At 37.2% G+C, this 23,457-nt stretch overlaps 1 protein-coding gene across 2 annotated transcripts in view; it reads left to right on the forward strand.

The window, feature by feature from the left end:
• Positions 1-1,460: 1,460 nt before the first annotated feature.
• Positions 1,461-23,457, forward strand: part of ap (apterous) — a 79,093-nt gene continuing 57,096 nt past the window's right edge. For both annotated transcript variants that reach the window (XM_066404128.1, XM_066404129.1), the window contains exon 1: positions 1,461-2,008. In XM_066404128.1, coding sequence (XP_066260225.1) covers positions 1,955-2,008 — 54 coding nt within the window. In that variant the 5' untranslated portion in view covers positions 1,461-1,954. The remainder of the gene's footprint in view (positions 2,009-23,457) is intronic.

A 23,457-nucleotide genomic window follows, 5' to 3' on the forward strand; every position in this document is an offset into this window, starting at 1 on the left:
ATATTCCACGCTGCAACGGTCCAAGTATTCCAAGTTAGTTCATGTTACTCTTCAAAGAAAATACTTCTTTGTTAATATCTCAGAAACTGTGGGATGTACATCCATTTTCGGTTAGTTTTAGGAAAAGTTATCTTTTTGGGAGCCCTTTTTATTTCTTGCCTCATTAAAAACCCGCTATAGTCGGTCTTGAATCTCATTCAGAAACCTAAAAAAATGGCCCATCATGTTTGGTAATTTTTCTCAGAAAATACCCAAAAATGTTTATGATTTTCGATATTTTTATAACGGACCAGGTCACTGGCGCCTCAACCTGATGCGAGACTATAAGATGGCAAAAGATCGATTTCATTTTGACAGCTTAACCAGTCTTTCTGATGATCACTAGCGATGTCTAAAACCAATAAATTAGTGTTTTTGTGACCCTCTCCGCGGGAGTTAAAAGCAGACACGCGTCAAAGTCGTAAAAATGAGAATCAAGATTGGGTCGAGGCGCCAAAGAGTGCCCGTGTCTTCCCTGGGTACCTACATCAGGCTATAAGGAAATTTGGCAATGTTGGAACTGCGATGTTCCCAATAGATAATAATTCCGTATTTTGGATGTCTAGGGGATATCATTCCTAACATACTGAGTAATGCAAGAAATAGCAAGAAAAAAAAATGTTTATGGTTAATAATAAATTTCATTCTGCAGCTGAATCTAAGCGAGATACATCCGCTCTTTAGCTATATAAAATCATCAACTAAAATTCATCATCATTCTGAGAATTGTAAAATTCAGTAGGAGTACACACTTTAAGCATATTAAAAGATGGGATTGAAGGCCCTGACGGACGGTAGACAATAAAGAATTCTAAGCTCGAGCTTATCACCGAGCAGTTAAACATACTTTCGGAAAGCCCTTTGAGCTTTCGATACAGTCGAAATACTTGACAAAAGGGGGCATGTGCTAGGTATTAAAGAGGATCTCGATTTTGCGGTAACCAGACATTTAATAGTCAAATGAAAATCTAACCAGAAAGTGATTGAGTGAGATCCATGTAAACTTGAGGAAGATAAGGGCTTCGCAAGCAGAAAATCTCTCATCGTTTTCTCGAATATCTTGACCTATACAATCTATGGGTCAAAATGTCCTAAACATGAAACGTCTCGATTTAATCCATCCAGAGATCTCCGGCTATTAACATCAGGATGATCGCTACGTCCTAAAACTCACGTTCCTCCTTATAAATCAAAAAACTGAAAAGAGCTTAACACAGAATGAAAATTCTCTCCCAAAAAGCCAAAAGCCGACGACACAATCGTCAATCTCATTCATATGCGACCACAGATCCCTTCTGTGCCGTCCCCCTCTCTAATCGCCATGGTCCCAGAGTCCCTCACCGTAAGCTCCCCCCATTTCCCACCACCCCTCACTATAGGCGTGGCCCGAGCGCGCGAGCCGCATGCCCTGTTGCCCGGTACATGATCGCCTCACAAGTGCGCGATCTCTCGCATGGTTGTCATGTGTACCCGTTTCTGAGTCAAGAAGTGCGTCGAAGACATGCGCGATCTGTGACGTATTGAGACTCTATTTTTGTGGTGGTGTGATTGAGGCCTTTTTTCGCGCACCGTTTTGTTTGTTGTTTACGCTTTCCCACCTGTCAAGTGGTTTTCGTGCTCGATGGAGTAATCGGGAGGCGTCATGGCAACAACGACAAGTGACTTTTGATCTGCGACGAAAGGATCAAGGGGTGACTTAATGACACGTTTCTGATGCCGGGGCCACTACCGAGAATAAGACATTTTCAGGGCTAAGGAAAGAAGTAAATGTGTAGGAACTTGCTCCGCCGGGTAGTTTGGGACACAGCAATAATTGTTTTGAGACTGTGGTGTCCGCCGGTGAGTCGGCGAAGTTGTTAAGGTGTCCGCGGATCGTGTAGGTGAGGTCCGCTCATCCGGACTGTCGTTCCTGCAGATGGGGATATTTGAGGACAGTGCTGGAAGGCACACCTCACCTGGCATGCACTGGGTAAGAGTCATTAAGCGGTGTTGGTCTTTGTGATACTCATCCGGCTAGTCATCTAAGTCCTAGAATCAGATGCGCATAAGCAACATAAATGAAGTTATAAGGTGCCCGAAGTCTCCCAGGGTTGCACTTCACTGGTAGTTCGGTTTCCAGGGTCAAACCACCAGTTTGCCCCAGAGGTTGACTATGTCCCTCCAATTAGATATACTAAGGTAATGCTCTGCATAAATATATTATTATAGGCCAGTCTTTCAGAAACTGCATAAGTATTTACATCGGATTTACTTTATAAAACACATTTTATATCGCAGAAATATATCAGATCATGATCACTATCTCTACCTGACTGAAATCATAAAATAAATGAACATGTTTAAAATAGGTAAATCGTGCGGGTAGCTTAATTTGGTAAATAATTAAACAAACTGGAAAAAGAATGAAAGAAATAAGAAAATAAATAAACTGAATTCGGAAATAATAAAAGAATGAATTGCCAAGAAAAACTTGAACATGTTGATGATTCTGGGCAATAATTGATCCAATCATTTGAAAATATCAGAATAACGAAGAAGATTGAAGATCAGGATTTATTGATTCAATAATTCCTGATATTATTGAATATATTCAGATTCCAATAATCTGAATATTGATTCAGTGCAATAGAAGAAATGTTATATAATTGTTACATGATGATTTCAATCGCATTTAATTACGAGCCGGAGTTAGACTTACTAGAATCATTGTTTTGCTTTATATTTAGAAAAAATTATAAATAATGAATAATTCGACAAGAACTTGAAAAAGGTGATGGTTCCAAGCAAGACTTTGCTAATGTAACACAGGAGGAATAAGGAAGGTTAGATCTTTTTCGGGTCTTTCACATAGGATTCACATATTTTCTTGTAGTTTGATCTTTGAATCTACTACCAGCAGCTTAATATATTGAAATAATTTTTTGGAGATTAATGCTATTAAATGAATCACAAGTTGATACATTATATATGAATATACACTCACTTTCACATGAAATGCACCACCCAGTAATAATAATAATTAAGTCTTGTAATTTTGGCAAAATAATGCTTCATAATAGAGTATCAAATGATCAGACTTTCAGTAAAAAAGAAAGAATGCTGGTGGTTTTTTTGTCATCGACCTATTAGATTTTTTATTCAATTGTAAATAAATAAAATAATATTTACATGGAAATATCAGTTTATTTTGTTGTTGAACTGTGAACAAGACATCTCAAAATGCCCCCAGTGAGACAGCGTCGAAATTGTTCCCACGTTTCGGATTTTGATAGAGGGCGAATTATCGGCATGAAGGAGGGTGGACTTTCTTTTCGTGAGATTGCCCGAAGAATGAATCGGAACCACACCACGATTGCGAGAATATGGTCTTCGTGGTCTGAAGAAGGGGTTCAGCGACATCGTCCAGCTGGACGTCCTACCCGTAGCAGCAACGCACGTGAAGATCGACTTCTTAGACGGATGGCCATTGGTGATCGATTTCAAACAACAATGTCTGTTGCAGTAGATTGGATGGGAGCTCTAAATCGTCGGGTGTCGATGGCAACAGTTTACAGAAGAATGTTGTCTTTTCGCCTGCATTCATACCGCCCAAATCTACGACTGTCACTAACCGCCCAACACCAAGCTTCCACATTGGCTTGGTGTCAAGAACGAATTGATTGGAATCATGAGTGAAACAATATCGTCTTCAGTGACGAGTCGCGATTTTGTTTATGAATCAATGATGGTTGTAGAAGAGTAAGACGATACCGAGGTGAAAGAAGAAATTTGCAATTTTCTGAAAGGCGCCACACAGCTTTAACACCTAGTGTTATGGTCTGGGGTGCGATATGTGTTGGCCGAAGATCTTCTCTTGTGTTCGTTCCAGGCACCCTAAACGCACGTCGCTACATTGACAATGTTCTGAGGCCAGTATTAGTACCTTTCATGCAAACTTTACCAAATGGCATTTTCCAACAGGATAATTCAAGACCACATAGTGCGAACATTACTCGAAGGTACCTGGAAGAAGCACAATTGGAAATACTGCCTTGGTCTGCACGGTCACCGGATCTATCGCCCATCGAACATCTTTGGAATATGATGAGTCGCCGTCTTCGAAATTTACCGACGCCTCCAAACAATGTGGATGACCTACGACATCATCTTGAGGTAGCATGGAATGAAATACCCCAGGAAGATATTGATCATTTGTTTCAAAGCATACCGCGAAGAGTACGTGCTTGCATTGCCGTACGAGACGATGTCACTTATTATTAATTTTTTCATTATCAAATGTATCTTTTAACTGAAAGTCTGATCATTTGATACTCTATTATGAATCATTATTTTGCCAAAATTACAAAACTTAATTATTATTATTACTGGGTGGTGCATTTCATGTGAAAGTGAGTGTATTATACCTTGTACATATATGAAGAATAAAATCTTGCAATTAATGTTTTGGTCATATTGCTACCTTCAGGACGATGGACTGACCGCCTCTCAATAAATTAAGTTGTGGACGTATAAAAGAGAATTCTGCATCCTCTGATAAGCTAGAAAGTAGGATATTACGAATCAAACGATCCCTTTGGAAAATAAAATCATTTTGGAATTTTGATGGTAAATATGTTTGTCCTACACACTTAGCAGACAAGCTCAGATTTATCGTTTTATTCTCTTAAGTTAAAATGTGTTTTAGCATCGTCTTTTATCATTTATTTCCTCATATTGTTGATAATTTAGCGAAATTTACAAGGTTTTCTTCTTCCGTTAATCTGGAGAACGGGACAATTTTCGGTAAAAGACACACTCTTATTCCTCCGGTTCTTTCACCATAAATTGGTCACGTGTATTTGAATTTAAAAAAGTCACCTACAACACGGTTTTTATGGTTGCTCAAATGTTAAAGACATAAATAGCCATTGGTAATGTCAAAGTTTAATCTAAGCAAACGATAACCAGTAAATATTTGTTTATCTTGTCTTGTTTTATCTCTCATAATATTCGGACTCAGACATGACACGTCCGAACCTTGAACTGCAATCCTCGCAATACTCAATAGTGAGGGTTTATTTTCGTCTGTTTGTATAAATAGATTCAGGCCATATCTGACATTAGATAATACATAGAAAGGTATTTTTTCCTTCAGTTACCAAGTCACCATTTTTGAAGCGGAATTTTGTGATGAATCAAGGGAATGTTCTCAATAGGTTCGTTCACCTTTTTCGAATTTTTATCATCGTTTGATCTGGCTCCTGCTCAACTGCATATTACACATTATTTAGGGGTTCCGAAACCTTTGTAGTGTCAAAATTATAAACTGGCGTTTGGCACAGTTCAACATGTGTAAGCCAGCGGGGTCCCGAACCAGGATGGTCCATAACTCTTTCGAAACCGAGGCAGGTGAAACGGTTTATTTTTATGCAATCGGTGGTCCGAATATTTATGTCATTTATATTTTACTCTTATTTTTACCAATGTGAAGTTATAAATATCTAAGGTTAAAAGAAGAAGTCAGTTTTATGAACTTGTTTACGAGAGAGGCGCATTCGAATGTATTTGCGTATTGTCGCATGACATAGACATATAGGAGGTATATAAAACCGACATAAATTCTAACCCATTTTCTTACCTTTAGCGATATGTGTGGTATGACTGAGTCCTTTTAATTTCTTCGAGCGTCTCCTGATTTCTGCGTTACGCAAGCTTTGTGCACCAATTTGTTAAAAAATGCCATTATTCAACTCTTTCTTTGCAAGAAAAAAAATTATAAAATACCATTTTTCTCTTCTGAACTTACAATTACCAGCTCATGGCAGAAATTCCTACTATTGCTGATACTTTCCATTTTCTTCACCATTACATATCACTAAAAAATTCAAAAATAACCGAAATAACATACATAGGTCGTATCAAGTAAAACTTTTTAAATTTATTTACTATGTGATTCCATTAAGATCTATTTTTGAAAAATACATCTATCCCGGAATCGACTGGAATCAAGAAATAAAAAAAGTCTCTCAAGGTTGCGTGCTTTTTAATTCACCATTTGGCTCAGTTTTTGGCTTTCGAAGATTGCTGAATATTCTGGCCAGCGCTTCTTGAAAGAGCAGCATATTGAGCTCAAATGAAAGTTTCTAATAGATAGTCGCAATAGTGTTTTTTTGTTTGTTGATACCTCTGAATGGATATGCAAGATTCATCAAATTAGGAAAAGTGTCCTTTTTGGGAGCCTAATTTCGACCTCTATCAGTCTCAATAGAGACTAAGCTAAATAAAGACTCGTTAGAAATGTTAAATGGGGTCCATAAAAGGCTAATCCCATTTGTTTTACATCTTAATGAAGCCTGTATCTGTAGCCGTTTAGGAGATTGAGGATCTAAAGTAGCCGACACGTGCCAATAACAGCACCTCAAGAATTTCCTCGAGGATTGCAAAATTTTGCCGCTGATTTCGTTCATCAGTCAAAGCTGATATTTTAACAATGCAATACTGGTTTCTCATTGTTACGTTGAACCAATCACTGGAGAATTACAACGGCAATTTGCACTAGTGCAATTATCGCGATAATTTTCTTGATTGCCCTAGCAATGTTGTAAACAAGTAGAATATTTCAGTTTTGCAGGCTTATTCTTCGGGAATGTGATTCATGAAATTGTCTGCTTAAAAAGAATTCGTGCAACAAAATGGAATCTATAATTTTTTATAACGTTACACTTAGGCGATGTAAGCTTAACTTGCATTCGCGCAAACTCCCCGAAAATTATCGATAATTTTCGATGTGCTTTTTAACTCACCATTTCAAATATTCAGTTGGAGGGGGCTCTTTGTCTGAGAAGTTCGGGATGTATATCGGGAATACCATAGAAATACATCTGAATTTTAGAAAAATAAATGTGTGAATATTCAGAAATCTTTCGGAATTCTCGATTTTGCGCTTATGTTCAGAGCTTCATCTTACGTTTCGCTTACTTCAAGCTTGTTTACTTGAATTCGTGAACTCTTCGAGTTCAGCGTTTTTTCTTCCAGTTTTAGTTTTATCTGTGGCATACAGACTCGCATGCCTATAGTAAAAAAATATGTATACTGAGCGATAATATTTCTGCGGTGAAGACTTACATTCCCTGCTCGATTCTCTGTCAATCATAGCAGGTTCTATAGATCGAAGGCGTCAACATATAAAATCCCGAACACATTTTCCGTCAAAAGAGACATGTAATAAGATCCCACCGGGATATTAAGCCAAAATCACGCTTCCGGCCAAAAATGAGTGTAGGCCGGATATTTTTCTGGCGTATTCTCTCATGTGAAATCGCTTTACGAAGCGGCTGAAACGCCAAACCGGTACTCGATCTTAATCGGTTTACCTGTTAATCTGCAGAGGTCAACAGCACCTCACAATATGCAATTTTCCTGAGTCGTGACTTTTTAATAACACCTAAGTCGTGTGACGATACGCTTTTCCAAAGTATCGTAAACTGTACTCTCACAACTCACAAATACTCCTCCATTATAATTTCGCTGTCTTCTGCTCGTGTATTACCTCTTATGCATTCCCACACATAAAAATTATTTCATAAACAAACTTGTGGTCTAAAAAGCTTACGCAGTTGGAAAGAAGGAGAGAGTCACTTCAGTCTATATAAGCGAGACGCGGCTTATCGCGATAATCCAAAGAGACAGGGTGTCCAACAAACTTGAAATGTTGACCCCGAAAGGAGGACGTACAAGTCAAGAAAATATCTGATGAGATTGGAGCGAAGAGGACGAGAAATGTTTCAGTCCGATGGTATTCGATGACCTGTAAGGAGTAAAAAACAAACAACTTTTATCTTCAGGGAACGTATATTGAGCTTTCGATCTTGTTTTTGTTACTCATCCATTTCAAAAATAACAAATTCGCCTTTATCAGCGTTCCAAAAGTACTTTTGCGATGTATCGCAATCTATTTCAATAGACTCTAGATTTGCGCTTAAACTGCTTCATGAGAACTTGTTTGCTTGCAATTACTCTTCTCTATCACTTAACATTGCTGAAGAAGCTGCAGAAATAGCTGAATAATGCAATAATAATGACAATCATTGACCATTGGATACATCTTACATCTCTTATATAAGGTGTCTCAAAATTAGGTTGAAAAATGATTTTAACAGTATATTCTACCATCAAAAACAGGGCAAAAAGTTCATCAAAGCGTCATCATGACATTTTGTATCCTAAAAAGGCTTCGTTCCTGAGATACAGGGATAGAGATACAAAATTTTAATTTTGGCCTATATTGTTGTTTGGGGAATCTGGAGTGTTTTATTTCAATCTTCAAATCAAATCTTAACAATGTTCTGGTGCAACATTTGTTTGAGAAATAAACTCAATTGTTAAGGTTTTGTTCCTGGGTGTGGTACTCCACTGTTTAGTAAGTAATCCAACCGTGAATTTTGAAGATTATTGAGGACATTCGAGGTTGGCCACTGTTTATTATGGGAATCATCAATGTATTTTGGATTATAGAACACACTTAAGATTCTGTACGTACAAGTTTCATACATATATAGATATGTCCCAGATTAGAAAAGGAACGCCACTATTTATTCAGTCAATTTTGCAGATTATTAAAGACACTCAGTGCTGTAGCAGTGCCAAAGTTCATTGATGATTTTTGCTAGTTTCGAAGAAGAAGCTTCGGTTTTTTCTTTAAATTCAATCAATAAAATAATTTCAAACTTTGACTACCCATATCTCGAAAATGAAGAATTTGCGAATGTACGTTGGGATGCACTTTTTGCCTTATTTACAATAAAAGGATTTTTTACTAAAATTATGAAACAATAGGGTGCCTTGTATAATTTCGTCTCTATAACCTAATGCCATCGAAGAATTCGTCATAATTCTATAAGACATTCGGAGTCAGAAGACATTTTATAGGCGTATTCCCATTTGGAAAACCACATTAGACTAAATTTGAAATTTGTGGGAGCAATAGGAAATTTTGATCAATTCGGGAGTGAACGAATAAGGACATTTCAACAACATCTTTACATGTAAATGCAAAATTAATTAAAAAACTGCATAAATATGTAGGTACTTCATCTAGTGCGTATGAATTGAGCTAAAACAGAAAAGATACTTAAGCTCTTATTTTTCAATTTTACTATTATTTCTAAGCAGGGATTACTCGAGTATATCCATTCATAAATAATACACCTCAACACCACCTTAGTAAGCCGATATCCTAACGAAAAAATAATACACCGCAAGCCCATGCACGTAAAGCCGTAGCCCCTGACCAGGGGAGGGATTATGGCCCGTTTAAAATGTTTTGAAAAGCGAACACCATTCAAAATTCAAATGTGCTTCAAAAGTACTTTAATCTTCTACCGAATGCCCGAATTTCACACTCGAAAAACGTGTTACAAAGGTCAGTACTATGGCTGTTATTGTCCTCTTATTGTAATTCGAAACGTGGTATAGAGGAGTCTGCTGCGTCCTTAAATTCAAGATTTGATTGCCTAATAGAAAAATCGTCAAAATATTTTAAACAATATATGTAAATATAAAATACGAACAGATCTGATTGATGATAAACTATAGACTTTTTAAGGTAAATTCAAGAATTTTAGTTTGCATTCTGGATCGTAGCTTTACATAAAAATGAAATATTTCAGGTAGCGGTCACACAGACTGTTTTCCTTTAGATTGTCATAATGGCACTCAAAAGATGCGTTTTATTGTTATCGCCTTAAACATCTGCTTTGTAAAGGGAGCGTTAGGTGGTCCCTTCATCTAGCCAGACGCTTTTAAATGGTTTTAGAATGATGAATTTGGTGAAGGTTTTGACAAGAGTTTCCAGTGTATGCCACGAGGCTTAAGCTTTTACGTGATATACGTTTCGTGTTGAAAAGAGCTGCGAATTGTATCTAATTATGTAGCCTCTCTTGTTTCATATCTCCGGTACACATACTTAGATGCAGAAAATTACACTGTGCTTGTCTGCTTTGGCTTAAAGGTAACGGTAAACACTTTTTGATATTCCATCGGAGATAAAACGAGCACTTTTATTATGTTCTTCACATAAGTATTAGGCATCCTCACACAACCGTGCTCTTCCTCTTGATTCTTTATATGGAAATATTGCGTCGTCATAGTCCTCAAGATACTTCCCACAATTTTTCCCTCTTTTGGCATCGAGAGAGAAATCAGTTTGCTTTTACACTCACACAAATGAAATTTTAAGTAGATTAGGTGTTAATCTGTTTATGCAAGCGGTTTATTGCTTTGACACGCCTTAGGTGACAAGCGATATTTGATTGATCAGTCGAACGAGAACTGGTAGTTTGCGCAACTTCATATTTTATGCATGAAATTTCAGTAAAAACATTCGATGGTCAAATTTCTTGCTCGGCTATACTAATCTGACAGATTTGTTGACTATGAATGAGTTTTTTCAACGTGAGAAAGTGCCTTTCTAATTGTGCACGGTTTCGTAAAATAGAGAAAAAAAATGTCCTTGAACGTCATTGGCGTTGTCAAAGATATGACAGACGCCTTGAATGACAGCTTGTCAGATGTCTTGAGTATCTTTGACAATGTCAGTTAGGTTATCAAAGACGTCTTGAATGACAGTTTGTCAGATGTCTGGACATCTTTAAAAATATCAATTAGGTTGTCAAAGACGTCAACGTTATACAGGGCATTTCAAATTCGACCGTCACCATTGGGATCTCGGAAACTAGAGGAGGTACGAAGTAGTTTAAATGGGGGTAAAATTGTGTAATTTAGGATTTCACCAAATGCCGTTTTCAAAATTTGAATTTTTTGAGTGCTTTCGAAGATATCCGAATAAAATTAAAAATTGGAGATTTTGTTTTTATTTTTTTAGTGTTATTTGACAAGAAAGACTGAAACCACAAGTACATTTTTGTTGCCACTTTTCCTCCGCTACACGATGACGTTTTCAGATTTGCCATCTGACTATTTTTATGTCGAAAAATCCAATGTGGCGCCCATAAGAAAAAATAAAATTGATGATAGTAGCCGAAAGACGAAACTTCGGATGGTAAATCTGAAAACGTCATTGTGTAGTTGAGAAAAAGTGGCAATGAAAATATGCTTGTAGTTTTGGGCTTCCTTGCCAGATAACGCTAAAAAAAATGAAATCTCCAATGTTTAGTTTTTTACGTATATCTTCGAAAGCACGCGGAAAGTTTAAATTTTGAAAACGGCATTTGGTCAAGCGCTAAATTGCGCATTTTGTCCCCGTGTAAACTTCTTCATATCTTCTCTAATTTCTGAGATTCCAATGGTGAGGGTCGAATTTAAAATATCCTGAATGCGTGACTTAAAATAACTGTCATCAACCCGTTTGTACTTTGCAAAAAGCTTTTTATCACACATGTAGCAATTTTCTCATATGTTATAGTTCCTCATACGTATTTCCTTCCGTATCCGGAGGACAAAAAAAAACCATCAACCTTTTGCACGCATGTAGTTGGCCGCGTTCAGCAGAGTCAACAGTTATGCAAGTGTTTGAAATTTCTGCTGAATGACACCCTACCCTCCATGTAGACTTAAATGTTGCCATTCACTCATAAACTCTCACTTTATAAGCAATGACGACAAACTAATACCATTCTGACAGCGTGTGTAATGCAATAAGAAGAGCCAAATTACTCAGAATAAAATCGGGTTTTATAAGCCGAAACAATGATTCCCACGACTATGAGAAATATTGCTCGGTAGCTTTATTTGATTTAAAAAAGTTAGAAATAATATGCTAATAATGGATATGCGTTTCATGCATTTCTGAAGAGCGAACTCCGAGGCCATAGCTATGGACTTGCAAGTGTTTCGTTCGGCAAGCCAAAAACGGTACACCATTTTTCAATACTTTTTGTCTTAAATTCTATATCTACGTTCATATTTTTTCCTATAAACAGCACATAAAAGGGACTTTAAGACGAACCTTTCTCGTGACCAATGCCCTCATGATGGCTCGAAATTTGGACTAAATTTGTACATAAAATAATATTAAATCTAAATAAGTAGGGCATTTCTGGTAGGACTTTGTATAGCTTTTATTAAGTACGTTCTCTCTTCCACCCCTTCTCACACTTTACATCTCAAGAGCCATAATTTATTTTCCCATAATTTGGAAGTCCGTCAGAATGAGTACAGTATCCGCGGTTATGGTATACCTATAAGTGAGCCATATCACCATTACTGAAATCGCGATATCACACGTGATGCTCAATTTCAAAGAAGACTCTGAGAATGGGACTTTCACTACAGTCACAGCAATTCACTTGGGGGATGGTATTCTCCAGTTTCATCTACTATTTGAGCCTCGAAATTAAAAAAGCAAATTAAGATTTAAACTATTGTTAGTCGCATTTAAAACATATGATTCTTTAGTTAGTTGAAGGTGAAATAGCTGATTCCATGATATATGAATTGTTAGCGTGTTTCTTCTGCTGCAAATTTAATTGGCGCTTTACAAGAGGTTCATATAAAAATTAAAGAGTGCGTCCTTAAATCAAAAAGGCATCTTTCCATATGGGCAATTTATTCATCAATAACGAGTAACTTCCTGTTAACTGAGAAAAAAAAGCCATCCATAGATGGTAAGACCTGGCAAATATTTCTTAATGAGCACACTGCAACCATATTAATAAATTCTTCTGGACAAATAATTATTGTTTCTGCGCTTATTAACCGACTGGTGGCATTTTTCTCGTGCAGTTCTGACAAATGAGTTATTTTAGGGATACATTAACCTGTTATCTGCAAAAAATTTTATCTTAATGTATAGTTATATAAGCAGTCAAATGTGGTTTTAATTTTGAAGACTTGACATTAATTTGTCCGTGTACCGTGTTATCACTTCCAAAGCCATGAATGCACGGCAATATTAGATGACACTACTCGTTATAATTTTCTCTTTATGGGACAAATTCAGCGCTCCAGTCTCTAATAAGAACGAATACAAAAATATCTGCTAGATATGACTAACCGAGGACTGTATGCCACTGAATTTCTAGAGTTTAAAGTTTTATAATATTTTCTGCATATCTAACAATTGTCATTTTGGGCTGCAGGAAATCATAGGCGCACAATGCTCAAGTCTCCAAGAACAAAAACTAATGCAGAAAGACCTTTATAATTTAACGACAAGAATACAAGAATACGTGAATTAAAAGCCAATGACCTCCTCGATCATAGCGCTTCATATTTTTTCTAAAGCTCTAAAATGAATACTTTACGGCTATTGGAAAACATGGGCGTTCCAGTCTTAATACTGTAATAAATTATAAAATTTACGAGACGATTTTCCGTCCACAATTAACCATTCTCAAAATCTGAATCGGGACATCACTGGGTTTCTGACTAATCAGGGTCGACAATCCCCCATAGAGCACCACAAAAATTGTCCGTTTGAGTCAACGAAAAGTATAGATGTATAATTTGAAGTAGCTAATAAAATCGATACAAGAGAGAAATTTTAAAATTAATTACTTTCAAAATCTTGACCATTGTACATCCTTGAGTTGCTGGATAATTAAGGTCTATTTTCTCCCTAATGAATCTGAGAAAAAAATGCTCATTCGAGACACTGAAAACATGAACGTACCAACTTCGAGTTTATAGCAATTCAGTTTTAAGTATATCATTTTAATAAACTCGGCTTTAAAAGCACCTCAAACAAGGGTGGAATGCGAGAGAATTTAAGCAACAATGTGTCTTAATAACGTGTCTTCAAAACGCCAAGAAGATACCTTATGTGAACCAATAACAGTGGCGTAGACGTCTCGAATTATGAAGACTTAGCTATGAGCATGAAACTAATTTTAATGGAACTCATTTTTGAACAGTTATTGTACACAATCCAGGAGGGGTACGGCACTGGAATTTTAGCAGGAACGCGCTTGAACTATGTCACTATAAAATGCCGAGTAAATGTTCAATTTGAAACAATAACAGCGGTGCACCTGAATTAAAAATTCGTGACATGCATATGGAGAATTAAACTCAATGGGAAGCAATTAATTTAAGGAATTGATCTGTAAGAAAAGTGGGTCAGCTATATAATTCCTGAGCTTCTATTGTGGAATTTATTTTTTTAAACGTTATTTGTGATCTCATAGACAACACAAATAAATTTTCCTTCCTCTCCTTCCTGCCATATTCGTCCAAAGGAGATTTATTCAATATGAATGAAGCTTCACAGCACCCATCCAAAGAGTTCGCCAAGATCTCGTAATTCATATGCCATCCATTTTCAAAAACAGCTATTTATTGGCAGACTCAAATATCAAAGTGATTCCAAACTGAACACCACTCTCGCATCCAAAATATTAAAGAAATGTTGTTTTCTAGTTTGTTTCAAATAACTTGGACTAATTTATTATCTTTTAGTGACATTATGTAAGTATGTGGGTACCGAAATGTAGTCCCAACCGGGATTACACGTTGTCAGATTTATCACTCCGTAAACAACACTTAAAAGCTCAGAGGGGACTCAGATAACAACTTCGATAATCTCCACAACCCATTATATACGATTCCAGAAATTGTTATTTTATATGGGAAATTCCAATTTTTCATTCAAGAGAAATTACACGTTTTAGGCATGATTTGGCAAACTCGCACCAAGAGTGATATATAAATAAACGACTTTTAAACCTTTGACGTTTCCCAAATTCATTCCAGATGAAATATGAGGGCGATTCGTTTTTGAAAAATGTGCTTTTGAGGTCGTTAATTACGGAGCCCACCGCGACTGTCACTGTGTCGCTGTTGTCGACCCGTCCGCAGACAAATGACTGTCTTTGTAATTTATAACCCCACCAGAAATAGGTCCATAAAAAAAGCGCCTTTTCCATGAATTCTTCCAGATATGAATGAAGGACTTAAAATAGTTCAAAGCGCCTAGATGGGCGCGATACCGTTATATTGAAGCGAACATAGCTGAGTTTAATGGTTGAAATTTATCACGTCTTCACCGTTGGGTGCAGGATGTAGATTTAAAAGAATTTCGCCATTGTACGGGGAAACTCACTCGCACTGTTATAGATCGCATCAACGGGCCGTTTCTGAATTCATTTATGTATTTATTTACATCCGCCCATTCTGCACGCTATGCCATCGGCGGATGCCTGAAATTTATATATTTTGATTCCCGGCATGAAATTTTTCTTCTAAAAAAGCTTTATCTTCATCAGGCAAATACTGCACGCTCGGAAAAAATGAAGCTGCGTCTCGGTAATTATTTACGATGCGACAGATGGCAGGAGCGAAAAAATTGTCAGGCCTCCATAACGATAACGACGCCATTTTCATCTCTTACATCCGAAAAAACGGGCAAATCGAGGATTGGCATCGACACACTCGATGAATTATGAATCAGGAAGACGAGTTATGGCATCACAATACCAATACGAAGACGATCGAAAAACTGGTCGCTGCACCAGGCTGCTATACGAGGATTGGAACGGTACTACCTAAGTTTTCTTCTCCACAATTCCTTCTTGTTTGTATTTTAGTATGATTGACAGTTGTGTACTTGGGGTGCAAAGGAGGAGGGAGGAGGCGAAGAATTCCTTTTAGGGTTTAATCGCAGGGTTTCGCCTCTCAGAAAAGATCCCAAGGCTCTACCTAATCAAGAGGGCAGGCACCAGTCAGTGGACTAAGCCCACTTGTCTGGAGGATATGTTAGGTTTTAAGAGCAGTGACATGAGGAACATTAAGATTCCAAGCTCTCATGCAATTCTACTATATGATTTTCAATGGCCTTCCCCCATAATCGAAAAATCTTGTTTCGGCAGCCTTGATTCAAATTTTACCACCAATGCCATTTACCAAACTCATAGAAAATTAAAATGATCAGAACCAATCTCAACTTAGCTAAACTTTATGAGCATCTAAATGAACAAGACACAGGAATGAGACCAGTTAGTTACAAGCACCATGTTGCGATTATGTCCATATATAAGTCTTTTCCTTAAGGGTATTCTATGTCAGTGCCTGCCAGTGCAAGACTATAATTACTTACAGTTGTAGCCTATCCGTACCACAGAATTTACTGGTTATTCAACATCTTTTAAGGGAGGATGGCCTGGTGCATGCAGAATTGACAAAATAACAATTTGGTTCCTCTACTCATTGCATAGGTAAACTTTATGAATATTCCCTTCAGCCATCTTCCCCAGATTCACTTTTAATTAGATGACTCTCAACGGTGCTTCCTAGTCCTCCTATACTTTGGAAACTCGACTTTCTCTCCCTGTGTATGCCAATGCATTTTACTGATAATTTATGCATAAAGTAACTGAGTCTGAGGCCTCCGCCCGGGAATCCCGCCATAGATACACCCCTGGGGCTAAATAGTCTGCGTCAGGGGGTTTCTTCGTTCACGCCTCTTCTTCCTCCTCAAGTGACCTGAGTTTCGCTAACTATCCTGGAGAAATCTGGACCATCCTAGAAAGATCCAAGATATTGTAGAAAAATTGACGTGATTAATGGGTGCATTCAAGTAGTAGCAGCGCTTATTACAACGGTAACATTTCGCTGTAGCGCCGACCCAACGCGGAAAGGCGTATTACGCTGTAAAGCGGCAATTTTGAATCAACCTCCGCACAAATCAAATTGTCAAACGAAAAGCGCTGATTCAAGCTTCTTCAGCTGCAGTGCTTGACCGCTGCAAATTCCCTGAATATTTCCTGTCCGATGCGATCATCGAAATAACCCGAAATTTGACTATTTCGCGGTGCCTTATGTGACCTGACCTGGTGTAAGAAATATGAATTGACCTCGGCAATTTAGTTATTGCTACTATCCCGCAATTAATGGATGAATTAAAATGTCCGTTCTCTCCCACTTTCACAACCGTAATATGGGTCTGTGGCCAAATTCCACTGTTGCTGGTAGGCACGGCCCACCTGTCAGGGGGACTTCTTGAAATGTCGCATCATAACTAAGTTATGAATTATTCTCGTTACTGCAATTGCAATTGAAATTTCGATTTAAAAAAACCGCATGCATCACCTGAAGCGTTTACCTTGTTCAGAAAATAATTGTATATCATTTAAAATAAACCGAGAGGACAAGTCTGCATTTCTGATTGGACAAATGTCAATACGGCGCGACATCAGAATACTAAAAACCCGATGTGGCTATATACGTAGAAATTGTATGTCTTCGACGAAAAAATCTGTGACCGGTACAAAAACCGGACAGTCCGTTCTACCAAAATGGCGAGATATCTATTTGAAAATTCATTAACATTGGTTTTTTAATTCTAATTCGGTCCCGTTGACGACTTCTTAAGGGTTTTTGTCGTTAACCGCGTGATATCTTGCTTCAACTTGGGAAAAAATCACTCATTGTATACATAGATAAATGCAAGTAGGTACTGCAAAGTTATATCTACCAGACCATTTTAGGCGAGTTTTATAGCAGCCCATCACAACCATAGAGAAAAACTTGGTGGAACATTGGCAATTAGAATATAATTAAGATAGAAAACAAAACAGTACAACATGCATTTAGTTATTTACAAATGACAGGTACGATTGGAGCGGCAAGTGCAAATTGCGAATTGTAATGGTTTTAATTGTGCATTATCGTTAACCGAGATTGCAGGTTAATTTATCTGGGCAATTATATCTATTATTGCAGTTGTTTCGTGTTATTAATGTAAATACAAATACATAAATATAGTAGCCAGGTTGGGCTGAATTGCGCTTTTTGTTTGCGGTTAATTTTGCGCTGCATTATCTAGTCCAGGAAACGGCCGCTTGTCTAAGAGGGACGAATTTATGGGCTGAGCACACCACTAATTTCAATAAAATCCTTTGAGATATCTCCCGAATCAAGAAATTATTCTCAAAATATTACCATAAACAAGGAGCATGTCAACTTGGAGAGAGATTGAGAAATTAGTTGTAAAGATTGCAAGGCTTAATAAATAGGATCTCTGGGAATTACGTGCATATGAAGAGTATACGGGAAGAACCAGATTTGTCATATTTTACACGTGATATTTTACACACGACAGACATGTATAGATTTTAGCTCCATCTCGTAGGCAAATGGGGTAGTGTCATTCGCGTCATCATCAAACGGGACACAAACATGCTTAGTCGCCAAGTTGTTACAGTTATTTCATTTACAATACGGGGAAGAATCAGACCAGTCCAATACTAAAATCGCATTTTCTCGGCTTTGGCCTAAATGGACAAAGCTCATTTTTTCCCGTGTAATCTTCATATACCGCACAAGAATTCGGAACAATTAAGAAATCGTAAAGAGTGTCCTGAAACGTCGCGTCGCAAATGACAAGGGCGGTCGATATGGAACCAAGTCGGTTTAAGCCCAAATTACGATAGTCTTAGTTTCCCCCTCTACAATAAAAATGAATGAAATTGCATTGCGAAAATTTCAAAATCTCAATTGGCGTACCAAGGTTCAGCACAGGATCTATGGCAATCTTTTGAACCGAAAAACAGCGCCTCAAACATTTCTTTAAAATTTCTAAAGTGGAGGGGTACCTGCCTTTTCCGGTATTCAAACTTCAAGAGCAGATATGTCGGGAACCGGTTTAGGAATTGATTTAAACAGTACATTGAACTAGTTTCTTGGAAAAACTCTAAAAGCCAGTGCAAATCAGGTTGTAAATAGCCTCTAAATGAAGATTTTTCAATTTACAATTTTTTGGCCTGAAATGAGCTACGTAGGGTTAATTTAGGATCTAAATCGGTGCCTTGAAATGAAACACGGCACTGTTGTTAAGGGTTTTAGCGCCTTTCGGATGCTTTGAAGATGGCACTCAAGAATTTTTTTGGGGCTATTAAACCACATGGATGAGATTTTTGAACCCAGTGCTTGCACATAAAAAAAATTCTCATGTGGAGATAAAAAACGCATTATGAAATTGTTTGATTTCAAACGAGCCGAATTTAACATTTCTCTGTTAAGCGACGTTTAAAATCGTCAGGTTACGTCATTTAAATTACGAATTTCAGATGAAATCAACGATTTAATCAGATTTAAATCCACGTCGATCACGGATGTGTCAGTGGGCTTCTAATAGTTAACGACCGAGTAAAAATTGTCTGACAGGTTCATCGATCGGGGGGCCGTGGGAAGCAGACTTGACGCAGCCTTGCGCGTACCACCTGACCGAAATAGGTGTTCCCTATCTTCCGTGATCGTTTTCAATGTTAATTAGAAAAATACTACCGGGATTCCATGATCGGTTCTACAGCGGAGAAACGGACTTTCCATCCAATCTTGCGTAGAAAACTGTATTTTAAATAATCCGGATTGAGCTGTATATCTGAATAAACACGGACTCCTCTGTCAAACTACTCCTTTCGTTTTAGCTCATAATGAAAATCCCATATGCCCAACTTATTCTCTTAAACCATAAATCTGCCACAAATGAATACTGGCCTGCTTCGAATGGGATAGAACAGATTAATTATGACCCACCGAAATGTAACAAGTTTCTCTTGTTCAACGTCAAGCCCCAGTGATTGATCTGCTCACTAACGCAATAATTTACAGTTTTAGACTGATTTCGTCTCACGTTTACTTTACCTGCTCTCAGGTGGTACCGATTTTCAATTTTCGACCCAAGATCTCAAGTATCTTAATTTCCTTAGCCATTTCAACGTCTATTATCCAATAACGATATAATGATGAAATTATCTCAGCATTAATCATGTCAGCAATACACGCAAAAGAAAAGTGGTATATCATTTTTTTGCTCTAGTTACCTAACTGTCATTAACAATCTGAATAAAATGCCTTAACAATACTATAATTACGTGGTTATTAATGGCCAGAAATAGATAGATAATAAACAATGTTTTCTGTTTGTTTTCATTTTACATCATGTGTATGTGTGTGTGGAACTTTTTTGACATTATACACTAGAAAACTAACGTGCCAATGCGGCAGTAACCTATTAATAAAATTGTCGAGCAATGAGGCAGATAATGGCAATTACAATATATCTCTGAGGACTAATGTGGTAGTTCTATGAATATGCAATGAAGCAAATGAACTGAGAATTTATTTTGAAACGCTCCTGCTCACTCTAGATTGTTCCAACAAATTAAACGGCCGATCAAAGGAGAGATTTCTGTGCATTTCCTTTGGTCGCACATATATGTATCTTTAGTTTCATTAGTTTGTTAATTGTAACTACATGAGTTTGCTTTATGAGTTGCATACCAATTCGTTACAAGATTATGCAAAAAGCGAATTAAAACAGCGTTCAAAGGTTCAAAGAAGGCCAAAAGAAACTAAATTAGAAAATTTAAGATGGGCTGTAAGACATAGTTTCCTCGATCGCCAGTAAAAGATATAGACGAAGTCTTCTCACGAATCCTAAATTTTTCAGGGCCGAAAAGTGAAATCCTCAAAGAACTAACTATAGACGGTTCCCAATTAGCTGGCACCGTTCGGTGCCAGCAGTCGCTTACAACAGATAAGACTTTATTTGTCGCCGATTTTTGATGCAATTTCAGCGCCTTAAAATGGCTCTAATAAACCTCCATTTGGGTATTCACTTCAAATAAAACGTGCCGAAATTTTTCAGAGGAATTTACGAATTTATCAAATTACAGAAAAATTTTCGGAGATATTGGAAACAGGTGTTTGCTCGTTTAAAAATATGCAGAAGTCAAGTGGCTAAGTGATACATTTGCAGCTATGTTAGTAGATGTGAGTACGCCCACAGCAGTTATTATCTAAAGTTCAGGAAGTCAAAGCATAGGTCAGAAAGCGATATCAGGGCATCCGTACTAAAACACGGTGATTTCAATACATAAATGATGTTCCATAATTATTTATTTGTGTATTTGTCGCAGAGTGAGTGACAGTCGTTTACAAGCGAAGCGAACAACAATTCAGATACATTATTATGTCTAAAAGTTTATTATTGATTAGCGGCTAAAGCGATAAAGACTGTCGGTTATCGTTCCAAAAGAACGATTGTTTTGTTTATATTTCGAGATAGGAATGAAAAAGTTAAATCCCTTGGAGAGGTTAGGAAAGTTACATGCCAAGTCGTACCTACCACTCCAACTTGGCCAATAAAAAGAACCGCAACTATGCAATGAGATATCAAAATGGCAAACAGCAAAGCACAATAAATTCCTAACCGTAGATGACTTTTCGATTTTATGAGTGGCAGGTTCTTCTACGGGGAAAAAAGCTGGACGAAGAGTCGCATGGAATTTTAAATTTGTTAGGAATTAGCTTTCCCACAGATAAATCGCGAAGAGATTGATGCTGCACTTGTGTCTGATCTCGGGTTACGATCGTTAGGAGGCGGTACCACGTATGGTTTAGTTTTTTGCATATTACACAATAAAAACTTAAGTCAAATGTGCGAGACCACTCGGAGCGGATTTGAGTGGGGAGGTGAGTCGTGAAAGCTTTTACAAAGATAATTTAAAATGTGCGAGAAAATTCGATTTCGAATTGAAGGGATTAATGAGGACAGAGGTATACTCTTCTCATCTTCATCATCATTTTTTTTTTCGCTCTCCTCCTCTTTTCCTTCATCTTCTGCTCCTGCTTTTGCTTCTTTAAATTAAATTTTGCCCCTCCCAAGTTTAAACATTAAATTAAATAGCCCAGCCTACACTTTATAATAATCTTTTCACCTTTGATAGATTTGATCTTAACGACTCTTATACACTACCATTTCTTTTTAAGCTGGCTGGTTCCTCCCCTCGAAATTAATCCACGTCCTCCCATAAGAACAATTCATCTCCTCTCAGGAAGCCTTAGTTTATCGCTCGTATTAATCCTCTTTCCACTCCTCCTATACGTTTAATCTTAATCAGAACCTTCTCCTCCTCCTTTAAATCACTTCAGAGTTGAACAAAAACTAATGCGCAGACTTCAAACTAGTCAGCTCCTTATTCTTCAAATAAATCATTCTCAATACCATGGCTTCACCTGGGGAACCTTGCCAATCCTTTAAAAGCCCATCTTCTCGCTTTCTCAGATGTTTCAAATTCTATAATGTCTTTAAACACCCTCTTTCTTTTTTATAAAATCTTGCTTTTGCTAAATCAACTCCTCCTCTCTGACTAAGTTATCTTCTTTTATATCTTCGGCGAAAAATTACTATCTCTTTGATAGAGTCCATAAAGTGCCTATATCCCTAAGTTCTTCGTGGATTTTCTCAAGCGGTGCATAGAAAGTTAACGAAATCTTTTTGAAATAGGTATCAAGGTCACTAGCTGCTTGAACAATTTCCATCAAAGCTTCAAATATTTGAACAAATAAATTTGGGAATTCACAAAAATATCGTGAAAATATTCAGTTCAGGATGTAGAATTTCTTCTTGTACTCTATCTTTGGACAAGGATCATTTGCCACCAACGTTGCCAATACTCAAAAAATCTGAGTTTAACAAAACTAATAAATCCAAAAATTGAAAGAAAGTTTCTGGGGGAAAGTACGGAAATTTGGATTCCCAAACTCTCAAACGGTTAGAACTACAAGATTAAACATCATGGAAAAGAAAGGAAAGTTACATTTTATGGAGCCTCCTTAAAATTTTTAATAGATCTCTATGCATTCTCCCATTTGGATATCAAGAAATCGACGCCGATGGTGCAAGTTCCTGAGATATCATCAAGGTGCCAAAATAATTTTCGAAAAAAAGTTCTCTCGCCATTCACGGAGTTTCCACCTCTAGTTTTGAGGCAAAGTCATTTCATCTCGAATTGTATCGCATCAAAGCAACAAAATCATATTTGTAATTTAATCTCGAACAGCACAAATCCCCGTTTGTACCTTCAGGCCCTGTATATATCTATGTAATAATAGTCATTACCATTTAGTTTACGACAAACCATGAACAGATGATGGCATCGTTTGACAATGTTAGCTTTAGTCCATAATTTTCAATATAATAACACCACCTTAAGGACTTCAAGCGAAGGCTTAATCCATTGAAAATTTAAAACAAAAATTTTTCCCACGATATGTTTATCTTGAAGTATATCGGAATATCGCATTTCGCTTCCTCGATGTCTTATTTGATTAACTCACGAATATGGGAGCCACCTTACTACCGAGCAGGAAGAGACAGCAATACACCTATTAGCAGTTAATCCAAGCATGCATGTAAATTAATTTGTTTAAAACAGGTATTGGACTCAAAGTTAAATTAATTGGATGTCGTTTTCTAAGTTCAATTGATGTTATTTACTGTTCGTCGAACATGTGCTGGGTTAATAAGATTATTAGCTACCAGTCTTGGTGTGTGTATTACATTACAACTACACGAAGATGCTAGAATAGATAAGTTAATATTGAGCTAGGGGCAGTAGAGCTAATCTCCGATATGGGAGATTAAGGCTAAAGTAGATCTAAATGTGAATACGTATTAGGAAGAAAGTCAGATGGGAA

The sequence above is a fragment of the Euwallacea similis genome, chromosome 33 (assembly GCF_039881205.1).
Source record: "Euwallacea similis isolate ESF13 chromosome 33, ESF131.1, whole genome shotgun sequence".
NCBI lineage: Eukaryota > Metazoa > Arthropoda > Insecta > Coleoptera > Curculionidae > Euwallacea > Euwallacea similis.